The following is a 14,914-nucleotide window of genomic DNA, read 5'->3' as shown; positions in this document are numbered from 1 at the left end:
CGAGTCCTTCCAAATAAAGATTACATGAGGGCTGTCAAATAGTAAACACTCAACGCGTTTCACCCGTCGGTGGGCTTCTTCCCGGAGTGGTAAAACTTAAAGTGAAGGCGAGCAGTGTTTTATAGGAGGTGAGGTAATCAGTTGCAGCATTGTGAGTATTTCCCCGTCCAATTGGAGATGCTAGCTTATTTCAGTTGCGTCACGCGCACCCATGCAGGCAATAATGTAATTGCTTTAAGCGACAACAGATTGAGCCGATATACTCGCAGTGGTGCGCATGCGCATATCATCTTTGCTATTAGCAGCCAAGATCACAACCAAAAAGCCTATGAATAGCCAAGATCACAAGAATAGATGAAAAAATTCCCTTAGGAACTTCTGAAGCAGTTACAAACATATTGAACAACAGCACCACTATTTTGTTTGCTGCCACTCTGTGCAATTCCCACAATTTGATTTTGCGTAAGATCGTGGGCAAAGGGCAGCAGACATATTTCAAAGAGTAGTGATACTGTTACATACACATAAATTATCTACACCACTATTCTTCATAGTCATAGTTGTGTCAATAGTATAATACTACCAATGTTTGTTAGCAGTTTCTAAAGACATATATCAGCTTTTATCAGTCATTGCATAACACTACATCTGGATAGGTGATGTTCCCATCCCGGTGATGACTTTGAAGCAGAGGTTGTGCAAGATCAGACGTCATTAAATGATGTATTAGATGACGTCATCAGCCGATCACATCAAGGACTAAAGTACTTAGGGGGATCAATTCATGTGTAGGTGCACTGACGAAAGAAGGACATACATGTTAAAGAGATAAAGCTATGTTATATTTAAAGCTATTATAAAGCACATTTCAGAATTGATGAAATAAATGAAAGAGTAGATGTTCACATTTTATCATTAAAAATAATTTATAAGTTTAAAAAGATAAATAGTGAAACAGAGAGGAAACGAAATAATATATAATTTTGCAATTCTAATTTCAAGGCTAAGGGCACGCTACTCCACTGATTTATGGAGATTTTGTTAGAGCTTCAATATTTCTTATATGTACAAATTTGAATAATAAGCTACAGAAACATAGCGAAATCTAAGGAGTCGTTATGTCCCATGGGCTGCATAGTGTTGAGGAGAACGATCCAGCGACATTCCTTCTTAAGTAGTGCTTTCTCCAAATCCCCACCCCTAATGACTAGGGCCACTTTATCAAAAGCAAATGCTGACAGACACGTACTGTCAGACGCATGATATTGTAGGAAATGTCTGGCTACAGATGTTATCTTTTTAAATTAGTCCAAATCCCGTTTTGCTGTTTTGATGTTTCTTGTATGTTCAAGGACCCTAAAGCGGACTTCACGTGTAGTCATGCCAATATATTTAAGGTCACAGGGACAAGTTAAACAGTATATTACACCTTTGGTCTTACAATTAAGGGTGTATCCAATGGTATACTGTTTTGTATGCTTACTGTTTAGAAACTTGTCTGTCTGTACCATATATTTACAGGCAGAGCAGCTGTTGCATTTAGAGAAGCCCTTTTTTCTAATGGACAAAAAGGTTTCGCTCGTATGGGGAACATAGTGACTATGCACAAGTCGGTCTTTGAGGTTAGGTGACCGTCGACTTGTCATGTTGACCCTGTCACCCACCGCCTCCCTCAGTTCTCCGTCTGTACATAAGACTGGCCAGTGCTTCTGAAGAATAAGCTGAAGATCTTTCCACCTGTCATTATATGTACCAATGAAACGTGTTTTGGAGTCATGAGTCTTCATTTGCGTTGGCTATTTGCACTATGCTGATACCCAGCATGAATATGTTTACTGCTATAGCCTCGGGATCTAAATCTTGTACGCATCTCAGCAGCCCTAGACTCAAAGCAATCCTCGGTGGAGCAATTACGCTTTAACCTCAAAAATTCGCTGCGAGGAATGCCCCGAATCTGGTGCTGCTGGTGAAAACTCGAAGCATGCAAGATTGAATTTGTAGAGGTAGACTTTCTAAAAATATCAGTACCAATACCGCCACTCTCATCAATGAAGATCCTGAGATCCAGAAAATCCACTGATTGAGTGCTTGATTTGCAGGTAAGTTTGATATTAAGTTTGTTGTGGTTGAGCACATCGACGAAATGGGCTGCTGAGATTTAGATCCCGAGGCTATAGCAGTAAACATATTCATGCTGGGTATCAGGATAGTGCAAATAGCCAACGCATTACATTATTACATCCTAAAATGAAGACTCATGACTCCAAAACACGTTTCATTGGTACATATAATGACAGGTGGAAAGATCTTCAGCTTATTCTTCAGAAGCACTGGCCAGTCTTATGTAAAGACGGAGAACTGAGGGAGGCGTGGGTGACAGGGTCAACATGACAAGTCGACGGTCACCTAACCTCAAAGACCGACTTGTGCATAGTCACTATGTTCCCCATACGAGCGAAACCTTTTTGTCCATTAGAAAAAAGGGCTTCTCTAAATGCAACAGCTGCTCTGCCTGTAAATATATGGTACAGACAGACAAGTTTCTAAACAGTAAGCATACAAAACAGTATACCATTGGATACACCCTTAATTGTAAGACCAAAGGTGTAATATACTGTTTAACTTGTCCCTGTGACCTTAAATATATTGGCATGACTACACGTGAAGTCCGCTTTAGGGTCCTTGAACATACAAGAAACATCAAAACAGCAAAACAGGATTTGGACTAATTTAAAAAGATAACATCTGTAGCCAGACATTTCCTACAATATCATGCGTCTGACAGTACGTGTCTGTCAGCATTTGCTTTTGATAAAGTGGCCCTAGTCATTAGGGGTGGGGATTTGGAGAAAGCACTCCTTAAGAAGGAATGTCGCTGGATCGTTCTCCTCAACACTATGCAGCCCATGGGACATAACGACTCCTTAGATTTCGCTATGTTTCTGTAGCTTATTATTCAAATTTGTACATATAAGAAATATTGAAGCTCTAACAAAATCTCCATAAATCAGTGGAGTAGCGTGCCCTTAGCCTTGAAATTAGAATTGCAAAATTATATATTATTTCGTTTCCTCTCTGTTTTACTATTTATCTTTTTAAACTTATAAATTATTTTTAATGATAAAATGTGAACATCTACTCTTTCATTTATTTCATCAATTCTGAAATGTGCTTTATAATAGCTTTAAATATAACATAGCTTTATCTCTTTAACATGTATGTCCTTCTTTCGTCAGTGCACCTACACATGAATTGATCCCCCTAAGTACTTTAGTCCTTGATGTGATCGGCTGATGACGTCATCTAATACATCATTTAATGACGTCTGATCTTGCACAACCTCTGCTTCAAAGTCATCACCGGGATGGGAACATCACCTATCCAGATGTAGTGTTATGCAATGACTGATAAAAGCTGATATATGTCTTTAGAAACTGCTAACAAACATTGGTAGTATTATACTATTGACACAACTATGACTATGAAGAATAGTGGTGTAGATAATTTATGTGTATGTAACAGTATCACTACTCTTTGAAATATGTCTGCTGCCCTTTGCCCACGATCTTACGCAAAATCAAATTGTGGGAATTGCACAGAGTGGCAGCAAACAAAATAGTGGTGCTGTTGTTCAATATGTTTGTAACTGCTTCAGAAGTTCCTAAGGGAATTTTTTCATCTATTCTTGTGATCTTGGCTATTCATAGGCTTTTTGGTTGTGATCTTGGCTGCTAATAGCAAAGATGATATGCGCATGCGCACCACTGCGAGTATATCGGCTCAATCTGTTGTCGCTTAAAGCAATTACATTATTGCCTGCATGGGTGCGCGTGACGCAACTGAAATAAGCTAGCATCTCCAATTGGACGGGGAAATACTCACAATGCTGCAACTGATTACCTCACCTCCTATAAAACACTGCTCGCCTTCACTTTAAGTTTTACCACTCCGGGAAGAAGCCCACCGACGGGTGAAACGCGTTGAGTGTTTACTATTTGACAGCCCTCATGTAATCTTTATTTGGAAGGACTCGTTATGGATCTGTTGCCGTATTTTGGACTTTCTTTATTTCTGTTATGAGCAAGCATTGGAAAACATCTTTTACAACTCTATGGACACATGCCTCACGCAATCCAGCTGCAGCTGAGTATTAACTCTTTTTGCTGTTTGGGCATTACTTGTCCTTGCAGTGCTGTGCACTGTGGTGTTTTCCTTATGTATGACTCTGTTTGCTAGTATGTCCTTAACAGTTGTATATTTTGTTTGCTGCATCAGTTCTCATTGTTTTCATTTTTGGGAATTGCTGGTCAGGGTATGATTATTAGATATATAATTTTTCCCTGTGTGTTTTTCTCCCCCTTTTTTGGTACTATATTATTATTCCTGGCTGTATACTGGGTCATTGATCATATAATTTTCCCAATGCCATAATCCATCAAGTATATCTCTCTATTAGGCATTCATGCCAGTAGGGATTTATATGACTTTGTATTACCATTTTTGGTTACATTAAGCTATTTTGGTGTCATTATTTATATTTGATTTAGACACATTCTAGTCTTTTTGTTTCACATATAGTTTATTTATTTGATTAATAGTCCTTTTTCCATATATTTATTTTTTTGATACATATATTTTTTCAGGCTGTCTTTAGTATATTTATGTTTTTAAGTTAGTGTGTCTTGCTGTTATCCTAATAAAATCTTGTTCATTTTTCTGACTCGGCAGAGCATCTGGTTCTTTCAATATAATCTTTATTAGTAGATTTTCTTTAGGTGTAATTTAGAGTGCTAATAAGGGGATTGTCTTTGTCCCTTTCATCTGTGTGTTTTACATATATATATATATATATATATATATATATATATATATATATATATATATATATATACCTACATATATACAGTATATTGTTTTCATTTTTTGCAGATATTTTTCAGAAATTGGCTTCTGTTAAAGATCAAAGAGAGTGGGTCATAGCAAGTGGAGCACAGAAAGTAAGTTATCGGCAAAAATGGTAACTGTTCATTTTATCTATGTGTTTTCCTACAAATTCAAATTTTCATTGATCTTTCCAAAGGCAACACAAAATATGCATTTGGGGAATAATATGGATGTTACCAGAAATCAGGAATAGCAATGATGTTGGTTTTGGAGAAAACAAAATAGGAACTACTAGTGATGTCCTTCTTATGCTCTTTTTTTAGGATTGTATTTTGTAACCCCCTGTAGGATGGGATCCACATACTTGCTCTGCTACCTGACAGATTCCTCTCCAATGTGCTATGGACATGTGACGGGAAATGGATATGATAGTAGCCAATGATAACGGTTGTGGAAGAGGAGGGATTAAGAGGCAGAGGAGCCTTTAAAGGGGGGTGGGGGGAGGGATCAGATCTGCACTGACCTGAGTACTATCAGGTTTGGTCGAGGATGGTAGAGTGTGCATGAGTGCACATGGCAGCAGGGGTAACGGGTTACAGTCAGACCGTGATAGAGCGTACGAGCGACATCGGAGGGGACCCTTAACTGCTACAAAACACAGCGGTACAGAAGCACCCTTTTCAAAGTACAAGACTGCAACAGTTAGTACACTACAAGCTCCCACACAAAGCCAGTATCCCAGGATACGGTGGCTAACGCACACTGACATTGACTTACACCTGTGCAGCATTATTGGGGATTGTGTTATTTGTGTATACTGTATGTGGTGATCCTCTGCTGAGGATCACAAGTTGTCCGTGCCAGTAAGAGTACAGTAAAGCCGGATCATCATCTGTATAGCATGTCTGTATTTTCCCGCCATCTAACTGTAGGCCACGTGTGGCCCACTAAGTACTGTAGCAATCCTCTGAGAAAGATAATGTCCTACAGGAGAAGTTTTATCCTGCTTGTATATGTAAGCGTTGGCATTTTTGATATATTAAATCTGAAGTGAATAATTTTGGCTTGCAGGGTTTGTGTGTTGAATAGAACAACCACCTAAAATGGGTGTTTAACATGAAAGTAAAGTGCTTTTCTACCCACAAGTATATTTATGTAATTCTGTAGATATTATATATAGGTAATTTATGTCTTTGAGAAGTGGTAATACTGATCTGTTAGTTGTGACATGTAATATTCAGTCAGACTGCATAGAAGCAGATGTTAGGTCTCTGTATAATACTGTATGTTCTATTTCTTTGTCTACTTGTTTTGGCCTTGTTTCGATAAATTCAGAGGGATGACAAAAATGTGATGAATGCATACGATCTGGTAAATGATGAGATGGACAATGTTTGTCTATCTTCATCTTCTCATCTAAACTTGTGCATTAACTATATAATTTGCCCATTGAGTGCTGTGGTAATGCACCAATTAAAAAAATAGATTTGTTATTTATAATAGTTTCACATTTTACAGTACTGATAGATATAATAAACTGATGGCTTACGGTATAAAATGTATCAGTGTCGATTTGTTTTGGCAACTTCCATATACAGCCGCGGCAGCTTTTATTTTACTGTAACACTTCTCAGTTATTGTGCGGTGTTTTTTTCAGAATGCCACGTGCTTCACCGCGTTCATGCCGTATTCATGCCGACCGTCACTTGCGTTTGATCTGTTTAATGATAATGGTTTGGATTTTATTGGGTGCAATTCTTCGCGTATCCGCCAGATGGCAGATATTCATGAATTGTAATGAATTCTAATGTGTACACTACAGTACTGTACATGTGCTTCAGTAATGTGTCGACTTGCAGGTGTTTAAAAAATACCACAGTGGTCCATTGTGAATTGACCTTGGTACTGAAGAAATTACAATACTGTATCAATTTAGGCGTTTCATATTAAAAACTCAATGCACAGTGTCTGGTGTTCTACAGTTTTGTTCAGCATTCCGAGATGAGTACACCGCCACAGTACGTGTTCAAAAAGCCCGACTTAACGTACTGCACCGACACACTTTATTCGAGCAAATACCCGGTATGTACCTGGCAGATACCTGGAATGCGCCGCTCCTCACCTCTGACAAGCCCCGTTGCGTTTGCCTTCCCAGCCTGGGTTCATGCCTGGCTGATGGGCGGCTGATCTGTTAAATGATAATGATTAGGATTTAATAGGCTGCAATGCTTCACGTGTCTACCAGATGGCATAAATTCATGAATTGTAATGCACTATATATATATATATACTGTGCAGTATTGCAGCCAGCGGGAATAAAATGCTTCAATCCCTGCTTGGAAAATAACTCAATGCACTCGGGCAGAAAACAGTCACAAACCTCAATACACCCGGGTATACCCGAATTCGTGGGACTAGCCAAGCTCGAATAAAGTGTGTCGCCAGTGTACGCTTATTTAATAAGAATAAGAAAACAGCGTGTCTGGCCGCGGTTATCAGAGCGGCGCGGCTTCGGCTGATTTAGAATAAAGGGTGTCGCAGCTGTAGTTCTTTTGAAAGACAATATACAGTACAGTACATGCAATATAAAAGCTGAGTTAAAATCGGTTGACAGGACGTGAACCTCCTTTTTCAAGCTTGAAAAATAAAATTAAACAAAAAGCATAAAGTAAAATAGTAAGAAATGACTTTATAGAACCTGTCTCCAGGTATCTTAAAGAGGGTTCATACAAAATGTTGCCCAGAAGACTTGAGGAGAGATATAGAACAGTAATCAAGGAACATATTCTTGAATTAGAAAATCCATTATATATATATATATATATATTTAATGGAAAAAGGGCTACACATATATATATATATATATATATATATATATATACACACACATATCTTAATATATAAAATCGAAAGGTTAGTGCTATCTGCGGTGAATCTGATTGGTCCTCAGCCTCTGGCCAATCAGATTGGTGGGTCTGACATCACCCAACTGCCACTCGCTTCCCCCTCGGATACACACACACACACACACACACACACACACACACACACACACACACACACACACACACACACACACACACACACACACACACACACACACACACACACACACACACACTCCCCCCCCCATCACACTCACCTCCCTCCCCGGGGCTCAGTCACCTCCCTCCCCTACGCTCAGTCACCTCCCTCCCCGGCGCTCAGTCACCTCCCTCCCGACGCTCACCTCCTCCCTCCCCGGCGCTCACCTCCCTCCCCGGCGCTCACTTCCCTCCCCGGCACTCACTTCCCTCCCCGGCGCTCACTTCACTCCCCGGCGCTCACTTCACTCCCCGGTGCTCACTTCACTCCCCGGCGCTCACTTCACTCCCTCCCCGGTGGGGGGACAGGCAGTGGGCAGCCTCGCGGTGCAGAGTGCCTAAGATGGCGGTGCCTGGAAGGACCCCCTTCTTCCTGTAGCTGCCTCGCGGCGGCGCCGCTGGGAGGTGGGAAACAGAGAGGTGACATATGTGTGTGTGTGTGTCACTGTGTGTGTGTGTGTGTGTGTGTCACTGTGTGTGTGTGTGTGTCACTGTGTGTGTGTGTGACACTGTGTGTGTGTGATGCTGTGTGTGTGTCACTGTGTGTGTGTGACACTGTGTGTGTGTATGTGTCACTGTGTGTGTGTGTGTGTGTGTGTGTGTGTGTGTGTGTGTGTGTGTGTGTGACACTGTGTGTGTGTGTGTCAGACACTGTAGGGTGGGGACCGGAGCTGCACATGGGGGGGGGGGGAGGAGCGGAGAGAGAGGTGGGAGCGGAGAAACATACAGGGGGAGTGGATGTCCACTTTCCCCCCCTCCTGTCCACTGTCCCCCCCTCCTGTCCACTGTCCCCCCCCTCCTGTCCACTGCCCCCCCACCCCCTCCTGTCCACTGTCCCCCCCCTCCTGTCCACTGTCCCCCCCCCCTCCTGTCCACTGTCCCCCCCCTCCTGTCCACTGCCCCCCCTCCTGTCCACTGCCCCCCCCTCCTGGCCCCCCCCTCCTGTCCACTGTCCCCCCCTCCTGTCCACTGTTCCCCCCCTCCTGTCCACTGTCCCCTGTCTCCCCCCCTCCTGTCCACTGTCCCCCCCCCCCCCCCTCCACCTCCTAGCGGGAAATTTAACTCACGGGCAACGCCAGGTCTCTCAGCTAGTATATACATATATATATATATATATATACATATACATATATATACATATACATATATACATACATACATATATATACATATATATATGTAGCCCTCTTTCCCTCTAACATATAGGGTCTACTGGTGCTAGTTTCACCTGCTGGATCAGAGAGATCTGGGCCTCCGCCACGGGGGGCCTGAGGCATCAATATAGTAACTGGTAGCGCCTCCACTTGCCCAGGATCCCAAAGAGTGTGAGATTACCCTGGTCAAGAATCACTAATAACAATACACAGATGTCAATAACAACTTTTACTATTCTCTGAACTAAACTAAACTAAACAGTGCGCTAATGGGTACATCTATACACCGTGTCCACAGTATTGTAGGAACCCCCTTGGACACATAACCCTCCAAGTGTCCCCAAAAAGGAGCCCGCCCCTCTAGGCGTGATCAGCGCCTGTACTATACGGAGTTGTTGGTGCACGTAGATGCAGAGGTACATGCCGATCCCACAATGTCCTCTGCGATGGGCTCACACCACAGGGAGAGCCTCTAGCGTGAGGATAGTCTTTATCTTCAATCGAATAGTCTGGTCCCAGACTCAGCACAGTAGCTGTGTCCCTGACTAGCACTAATCACTAACCAGACAAGGTCCCTATCTAAGGGGCTTTCCCTACAACAGCCACAAACTGGTGGTGTCTCAGGGCCTTAACTGGGGCCTAGGGGGTGCTGGCCTAATTGAGAGGCTACTTGCCTCTCTGCACCACCTTCCCCTATCCTCTCCTGGCACCTACTGACACTCGTGCTCCACTGTCAGCTTCCTACTTCCCTTCTCAGTACAATCCTAGAGCCCTATTGGCTGGCATGGTCAGGTGACTGTTACTAAGACTCATGGGACTTGTAGACCCTATTCAGAGCCTTAATCTTATCGGCCCCACTTTGCGTGCTTGTCCTGCGCATGCACAACATCATTCATGGCCGCCGCAACTCCTGGCACTGCTGCGCATGCGTGGCTATGCGCAAAATGGTGGTGCCCTGCTACGGGAGCTGCCAGTGATGCGATCGACCCACCGGTAATTCCCGCTGCGCAGCGGGGGTCCCTGCGCTCAGCGGAGGCAAGGGGAGGAAACGGAGGACCTGGTTACATATATATCTCCAGGGCTCGACAAATTAAAAAAAAAAAACACTTGCCCCCACAAGAAACCTCACTCACCCCCCTCATTTTACCTGCTAGCGAGTATTACCGGTGGCGGGGTGCAGCGGCAGGGTGCGGTGTCTCCCGGCATTCTCCTGATTAATCCCCAGCAACTTCTGTGTCTCCGCTGACGCTGCGTGACTTCTTGACATCACTTAGCATCCCGATGTCATGGCAATGTGGCATCATTTGACGCCACACAGTCATCTCTACTGGAGCTGCAGCGGTGACACGGAAGTGGCTGGGGAAGAATCAAGAGAATGTAGGGAGACGCCATACAATGCCGCCGGTAACACTACCGAGCAGGCAAAATGCACTCGTCCCAGGCGAGGGGGCAAGTGCATTTGTCGAGCCCTGTATCTATCAACATAAACATATATAAACACACACTAATATATATATATATATATATATATATATATATATATATACAGTGTTCGACAAATCACCCAAAAATCTACTCGCGCAACCAAAAAATCTACTCGCCACCTAGTCCCGCCCCCAACTCCGCCCCTAGTCCCGCCCCCAACTCCACCCCTAGTCCCGCCCCCAACCCCGCTTTAAAATAAAATATATAAATAAAATACATTTAATAAATTCCTAGTCAGAACAACATTCATTTTTGACATAAATGTATTTATTGTATTACATTATACTACAATTAGACGTGTGTGTGTGTGTGTGTGTGTGTGTGTGTGTGTGTGTGTGTCAATGTCGGATCTAGAAATAAAAGCCAGATGTGAATGACTAGTTTCCTGAAGTCCTTAACCAGTGTCTGGACGTCGGCGCTTCACAGAGAGAGACAGACAGAGAGAGACAGACAGACAGACACACACACACAGAGAGCGGCACACACCCCCACACACACACAGAGAGAAAGAGAGACACAGAGAAAGAGAGAGAAAGAGAGACACACGGAGAAAGAGCGAGAAAGAGAGAGAATGAGAGACACACACACTGAGAGAATGAGAGACAAAGATAGAGTGCGACAGAGAGAGCGAAGAAGAGAGTGCGACAGAGAGGGAGAGGGAGACAGAGAGATGGAGACAGAGACAGAGAGAGGGAGACAGAGAGAGGGAGAGGGAGACAGAGGAGGGAGAGGGAGACAGAGAGAGAGAGGGAGAGGGTGACAGAGAGAGGGAGAGGGTGACAGAGAGAGGGAGAGGGTGACAGAGAGAGGGAGAGGGTGACAGAGAGAGGGAGAGGGCGACACAGGGAGACGGAGAGGGTGGGTCACACAGGGAGAGGGTGACACGGAGAGGGAGGGTGACAGGGAGCGGGACAGGGTGACACAGGGAGAGGGTAACACAGGGAGAGGATGACACAGGGAGAGGGTGAGAGGGAGAGGGTGACACAGGGAGAGGGAGAGGGTGACACAGGGAGAGGGAGGGTGACACAGGGAGGGTGACACAGGGAGGGTGACACAGGGAGAGGGAGGGTGACACAGGGAGAGGGAGGGTGACACAGGGAGAGGGTGACACAGGGAGAGGGTGACACAGGGAGAGGGAGGGTGACAAAGGGAGAGGGAGGGTGACACAGGGAGAGGGAGGGTGACACAGGGAGAGGGTGGGTGACACAGGGAGAGGTTGGGTGACACAGGGAGAGGGTGGGTGACACAGGGAGAGGGAGGGGGAGAGTGAGGGTGACAGGGAGAGGGAGGGTGACAGGGAGAGGGAGGGTGACAGGGAGAGGGGGAGGGTGACAGGGAGAGGGGGAGGGTGACACAGGGAGAGGGAGGGTGACACGGGGAGAGGGAGGGTGACACAGGGAGAGGGAGGGTGACACAGGGAGAGGGAGGGTGAGAGAGGGAGAGAGAGGGAGAGGGTGACAGAGAGAGAGAGGGTGACAGAGAGGGAGAGGGTGACAGAAAGAGGGAGAGGGTGACAGAGAGAGGGAGAGGGCGACACAGGGAGAGGGCGACACAGGGAGAGGGTGACACAGGGAGACGGAGAGGGTGGGTCACACAGGGAGAGGGTGACACGGAGAGGGAGGGTGACAGGAGCGGGACAGGGTGACACAGGGAGAGGGTGACACAGGGAGAGGGAGGGTGACACAGGGAGAGGGAGGGTGACACGGAGAGGGAGGGGGTGACACAGGGAGAGGGAGAGGGTGACACAGGGAGAGGGTGACACAGGGAGAGGGTGACACAGGGAGAGGGTGACACAGGGAGAGGGTGACACAGGGAAAGGGTGACACAGGGAGATGGAGAGGGTGGGTGAAACAGGGAGAGGGTGGGTGACACAGGGAGATGGTGGGTGACACAGGGAGAGGGAGGGTGACACAGGGAGAGGGAGGGTGACACAGGGAGAGGGAGGGGGTGACACAGGGAGAGGGAGGGGGTGACACAGGGAGAGGGAGAGGGTGACACAGGGAGAGGGTGACACAGGGAGAGGGTGACACAGGGAGAGGGTGACACAGAGAGAGGGTGACACAGAGAGAGGGTGACACAGAGAGAGGGTGACACAGGGAGAGGGTGACACAGGGAGAGGGTGACACAGGGAAAGGGTGACACAGGGAGAGGGAGAGGGTGGGTGAAACAGGGAGAGGGAGGGTGACACAGGGAGAGGGAGGGTGACACAGGGAGAGGGAGGGTGACACAGGGAGAGGGAGAGGGTGACACAGGGAGAGGGAGAGGGTGACACAGGGAGAGGGTGACACAGGGAGAGGGTGACACAGGGAGAGGGTGACACATGGAGAGGGTGACACAGGGAAAGGGTGACACAGGGAGAGGGAGAGGGTGGGTGAAACAGGGAGAGGGAGGGTGACATAGGGAGAGGGAGGGTGACACAGGGAGAGGGAGAGGGTGACACAGGGAGAGGGAGAGGGTGACACAGGGAGAGGGAGAGGGTAGGTGACACAGGGAGAGGGGTGACACAGGGAGAGGGAGGGTGACACAGGGAGAGGGTGAATCAGGGAGAGGGTGACACAGGGAGAGGCTGACACAGGGAGAGGGAGAGGGTGACACAGGGAGAGGGTGACACAGGGAGAGGGTGACACAGGGAGAGGTTGACACAGGGAGAGGGTGACACAAGGAGAGGGAGAGGGTGACACAGGGAGAGGGTGACACAGGGAGAGGGAGGGTGACACAGGGAGAGGGAGAGGGTGACACAGGGAGAGGGAGAGAGAGAGAGAGGGTGACACACTAACAGACACACAGACACTCTCTCAGACAAATACACACACACACACACACACAGTCTGTCACTCACACACACACACACACACACACACACACACACACACACACACACACACACACACACACACACACACACACACACACACACACACACACACACACACAAACACTCACCTGCACGGCAGTGGGCCCCCCACACGGCAGGAGGGGTCGCACATGGCAGCGGGGGCAGCACCGGGTGAGGGATTTCCCCTGCTTAGAGCAGGGAGTAGCTCCGGTTAGGGGATTTCCCCTGCTAACATCTGAGCTGGCCATCAGAGCAGGAGAAGAGCAGGGCTGATGGATTGCCCGATGGGAGGGGGGGGGCGAATGGCCCGATACGAGAGGGGGCGGATGGCCTGATGGGAGGGGGGGCGGATGGCTCGATGGGAGGGGGGGCGGATGGCCCGATGGGAGGGGGGGGGGGATGGCCCGATGGGAGGGGGGGCGGATGGCCTGATGGGAGGGGGGGGGCGGATGGCCCGATGGGAGGGGGGGAGGATGGCCCGATTGCGGATGGCCCGATGGGAGGGTGGGGGAGGATGGCCCGATGGGTGGTAGGGGGGGGGGAGGATGGCCCGAATTTGACAGATGACCCGATGGGAGGGAGGGGGGGCGACAGATGGCCCTGCAGGGGCCTGAGGCAGACAGGCGTGGAAGGGCTGGCTGCCGGAAGGGGGAGGAGTGGAAGCGCTGAGGAGGGAGGCCACTGCTCAGAGAGCCGCAGGCGGGGTAATCTCCCCCAACAACATGAACCCACCTCCGGCTTTTTTTTTTTTTTCCTCCAGCGCAAACGCGGGAAAAGCAGCAGCGCGAGCGCGGGATATTTAAAAAACACATGTGTGCTGCTTGGGCCAATATTTACTCGCCCGGGGGTTAAATCCACCCGCCCCGGGCGAGTAAATGTATATAATTGTTGAACACTGTATATATATATATATATATGAAAAAATCACACTCAGTTGGCACACTGTAAACAATTGAAAAAATGCTGATGCTTGTCCCATATGCACATGTAAAAAATAGATTTTACCAGATTGGAGTCCGGAAAAAACGAGACAGCACACAGTCCAGTAGTAATCCAAAATGACGATTCCAAAAAAAAAAAGTACGTTCGATCCACAAGTGTCTAATCCCAGTATTGCAACCTTTATGAACCTTCTAGGTAAAGCCACAAGAAGCAAGATAAAGACGCAGAAAACCAGCTTCTTTAATTTGACGAATGAGGAAAGACTGGCTGTCAAGTCCTTGAGAAACAACAAAAGTATCATCATCCGGGCCGCCGATAAAGGCGGTGGAATCGTCATTTTGGATTACCTCTACTACAAAGAGGAGGTGTTGCGCCAACTGGGAGACACTGAGACGTACAAACAGCTGGCCAAAGACCCCACTGTGGCTTACAAAGTGGAAATCGATACAATAATACGAATGGGCATATCTAATGGATGGATCTCGGAAGACACTGGCGGATTCCTTACCCAGCAGCATCCGAAAATGCCT

The 14,914-nt window shown here is 46.9% G+C and overlaps 1 protein-coding gene across 6 annotated transcripts in view; it reads left to right on the top strand.

Annotated features, from left to right (window-relative positions):
* Positions 1–14,914, top strand: part of NEK10 (NIMA related kinase 10) — a 380,936-nt gene that overhangs the window by 66,394 nt on the left and 299,628 nt on the right. For all 6 annotated transcript variants that reach the window (XM_075586980.1, XM_075586978.1, XM_075586979.1 and 3 more), the window contains one exon: positions 4,930–4,997. In XM_075586980.1, the coding sequence (XP_075443095.1) occupies positions 4,930–4,997 (68 nt within the window). The remainder of the gene's footprint in view (positions 1–4,929; positions 4,998–14,914) is intronic.

This window comes from Ascaphus truei, chromosome 2 (genome assembly GCF_040206685.1).
Source record: "Ascaphus truei isolate aAscTru1 chromosome 2, aAscTru1.hap1, whole genome shotgun sequence".
Taxonomy (NCBI): domain Eukaryota; kingdom Metazoa; phylum Chordata; class Amphibia; order Anura; family Ascaphidae; genus Ascaphus; species Ascaphus truei.
Note: the sequence above shows the minus strand (reverse complement) of the source record. Positions and strands in the feature narration are given on the sequence as shown.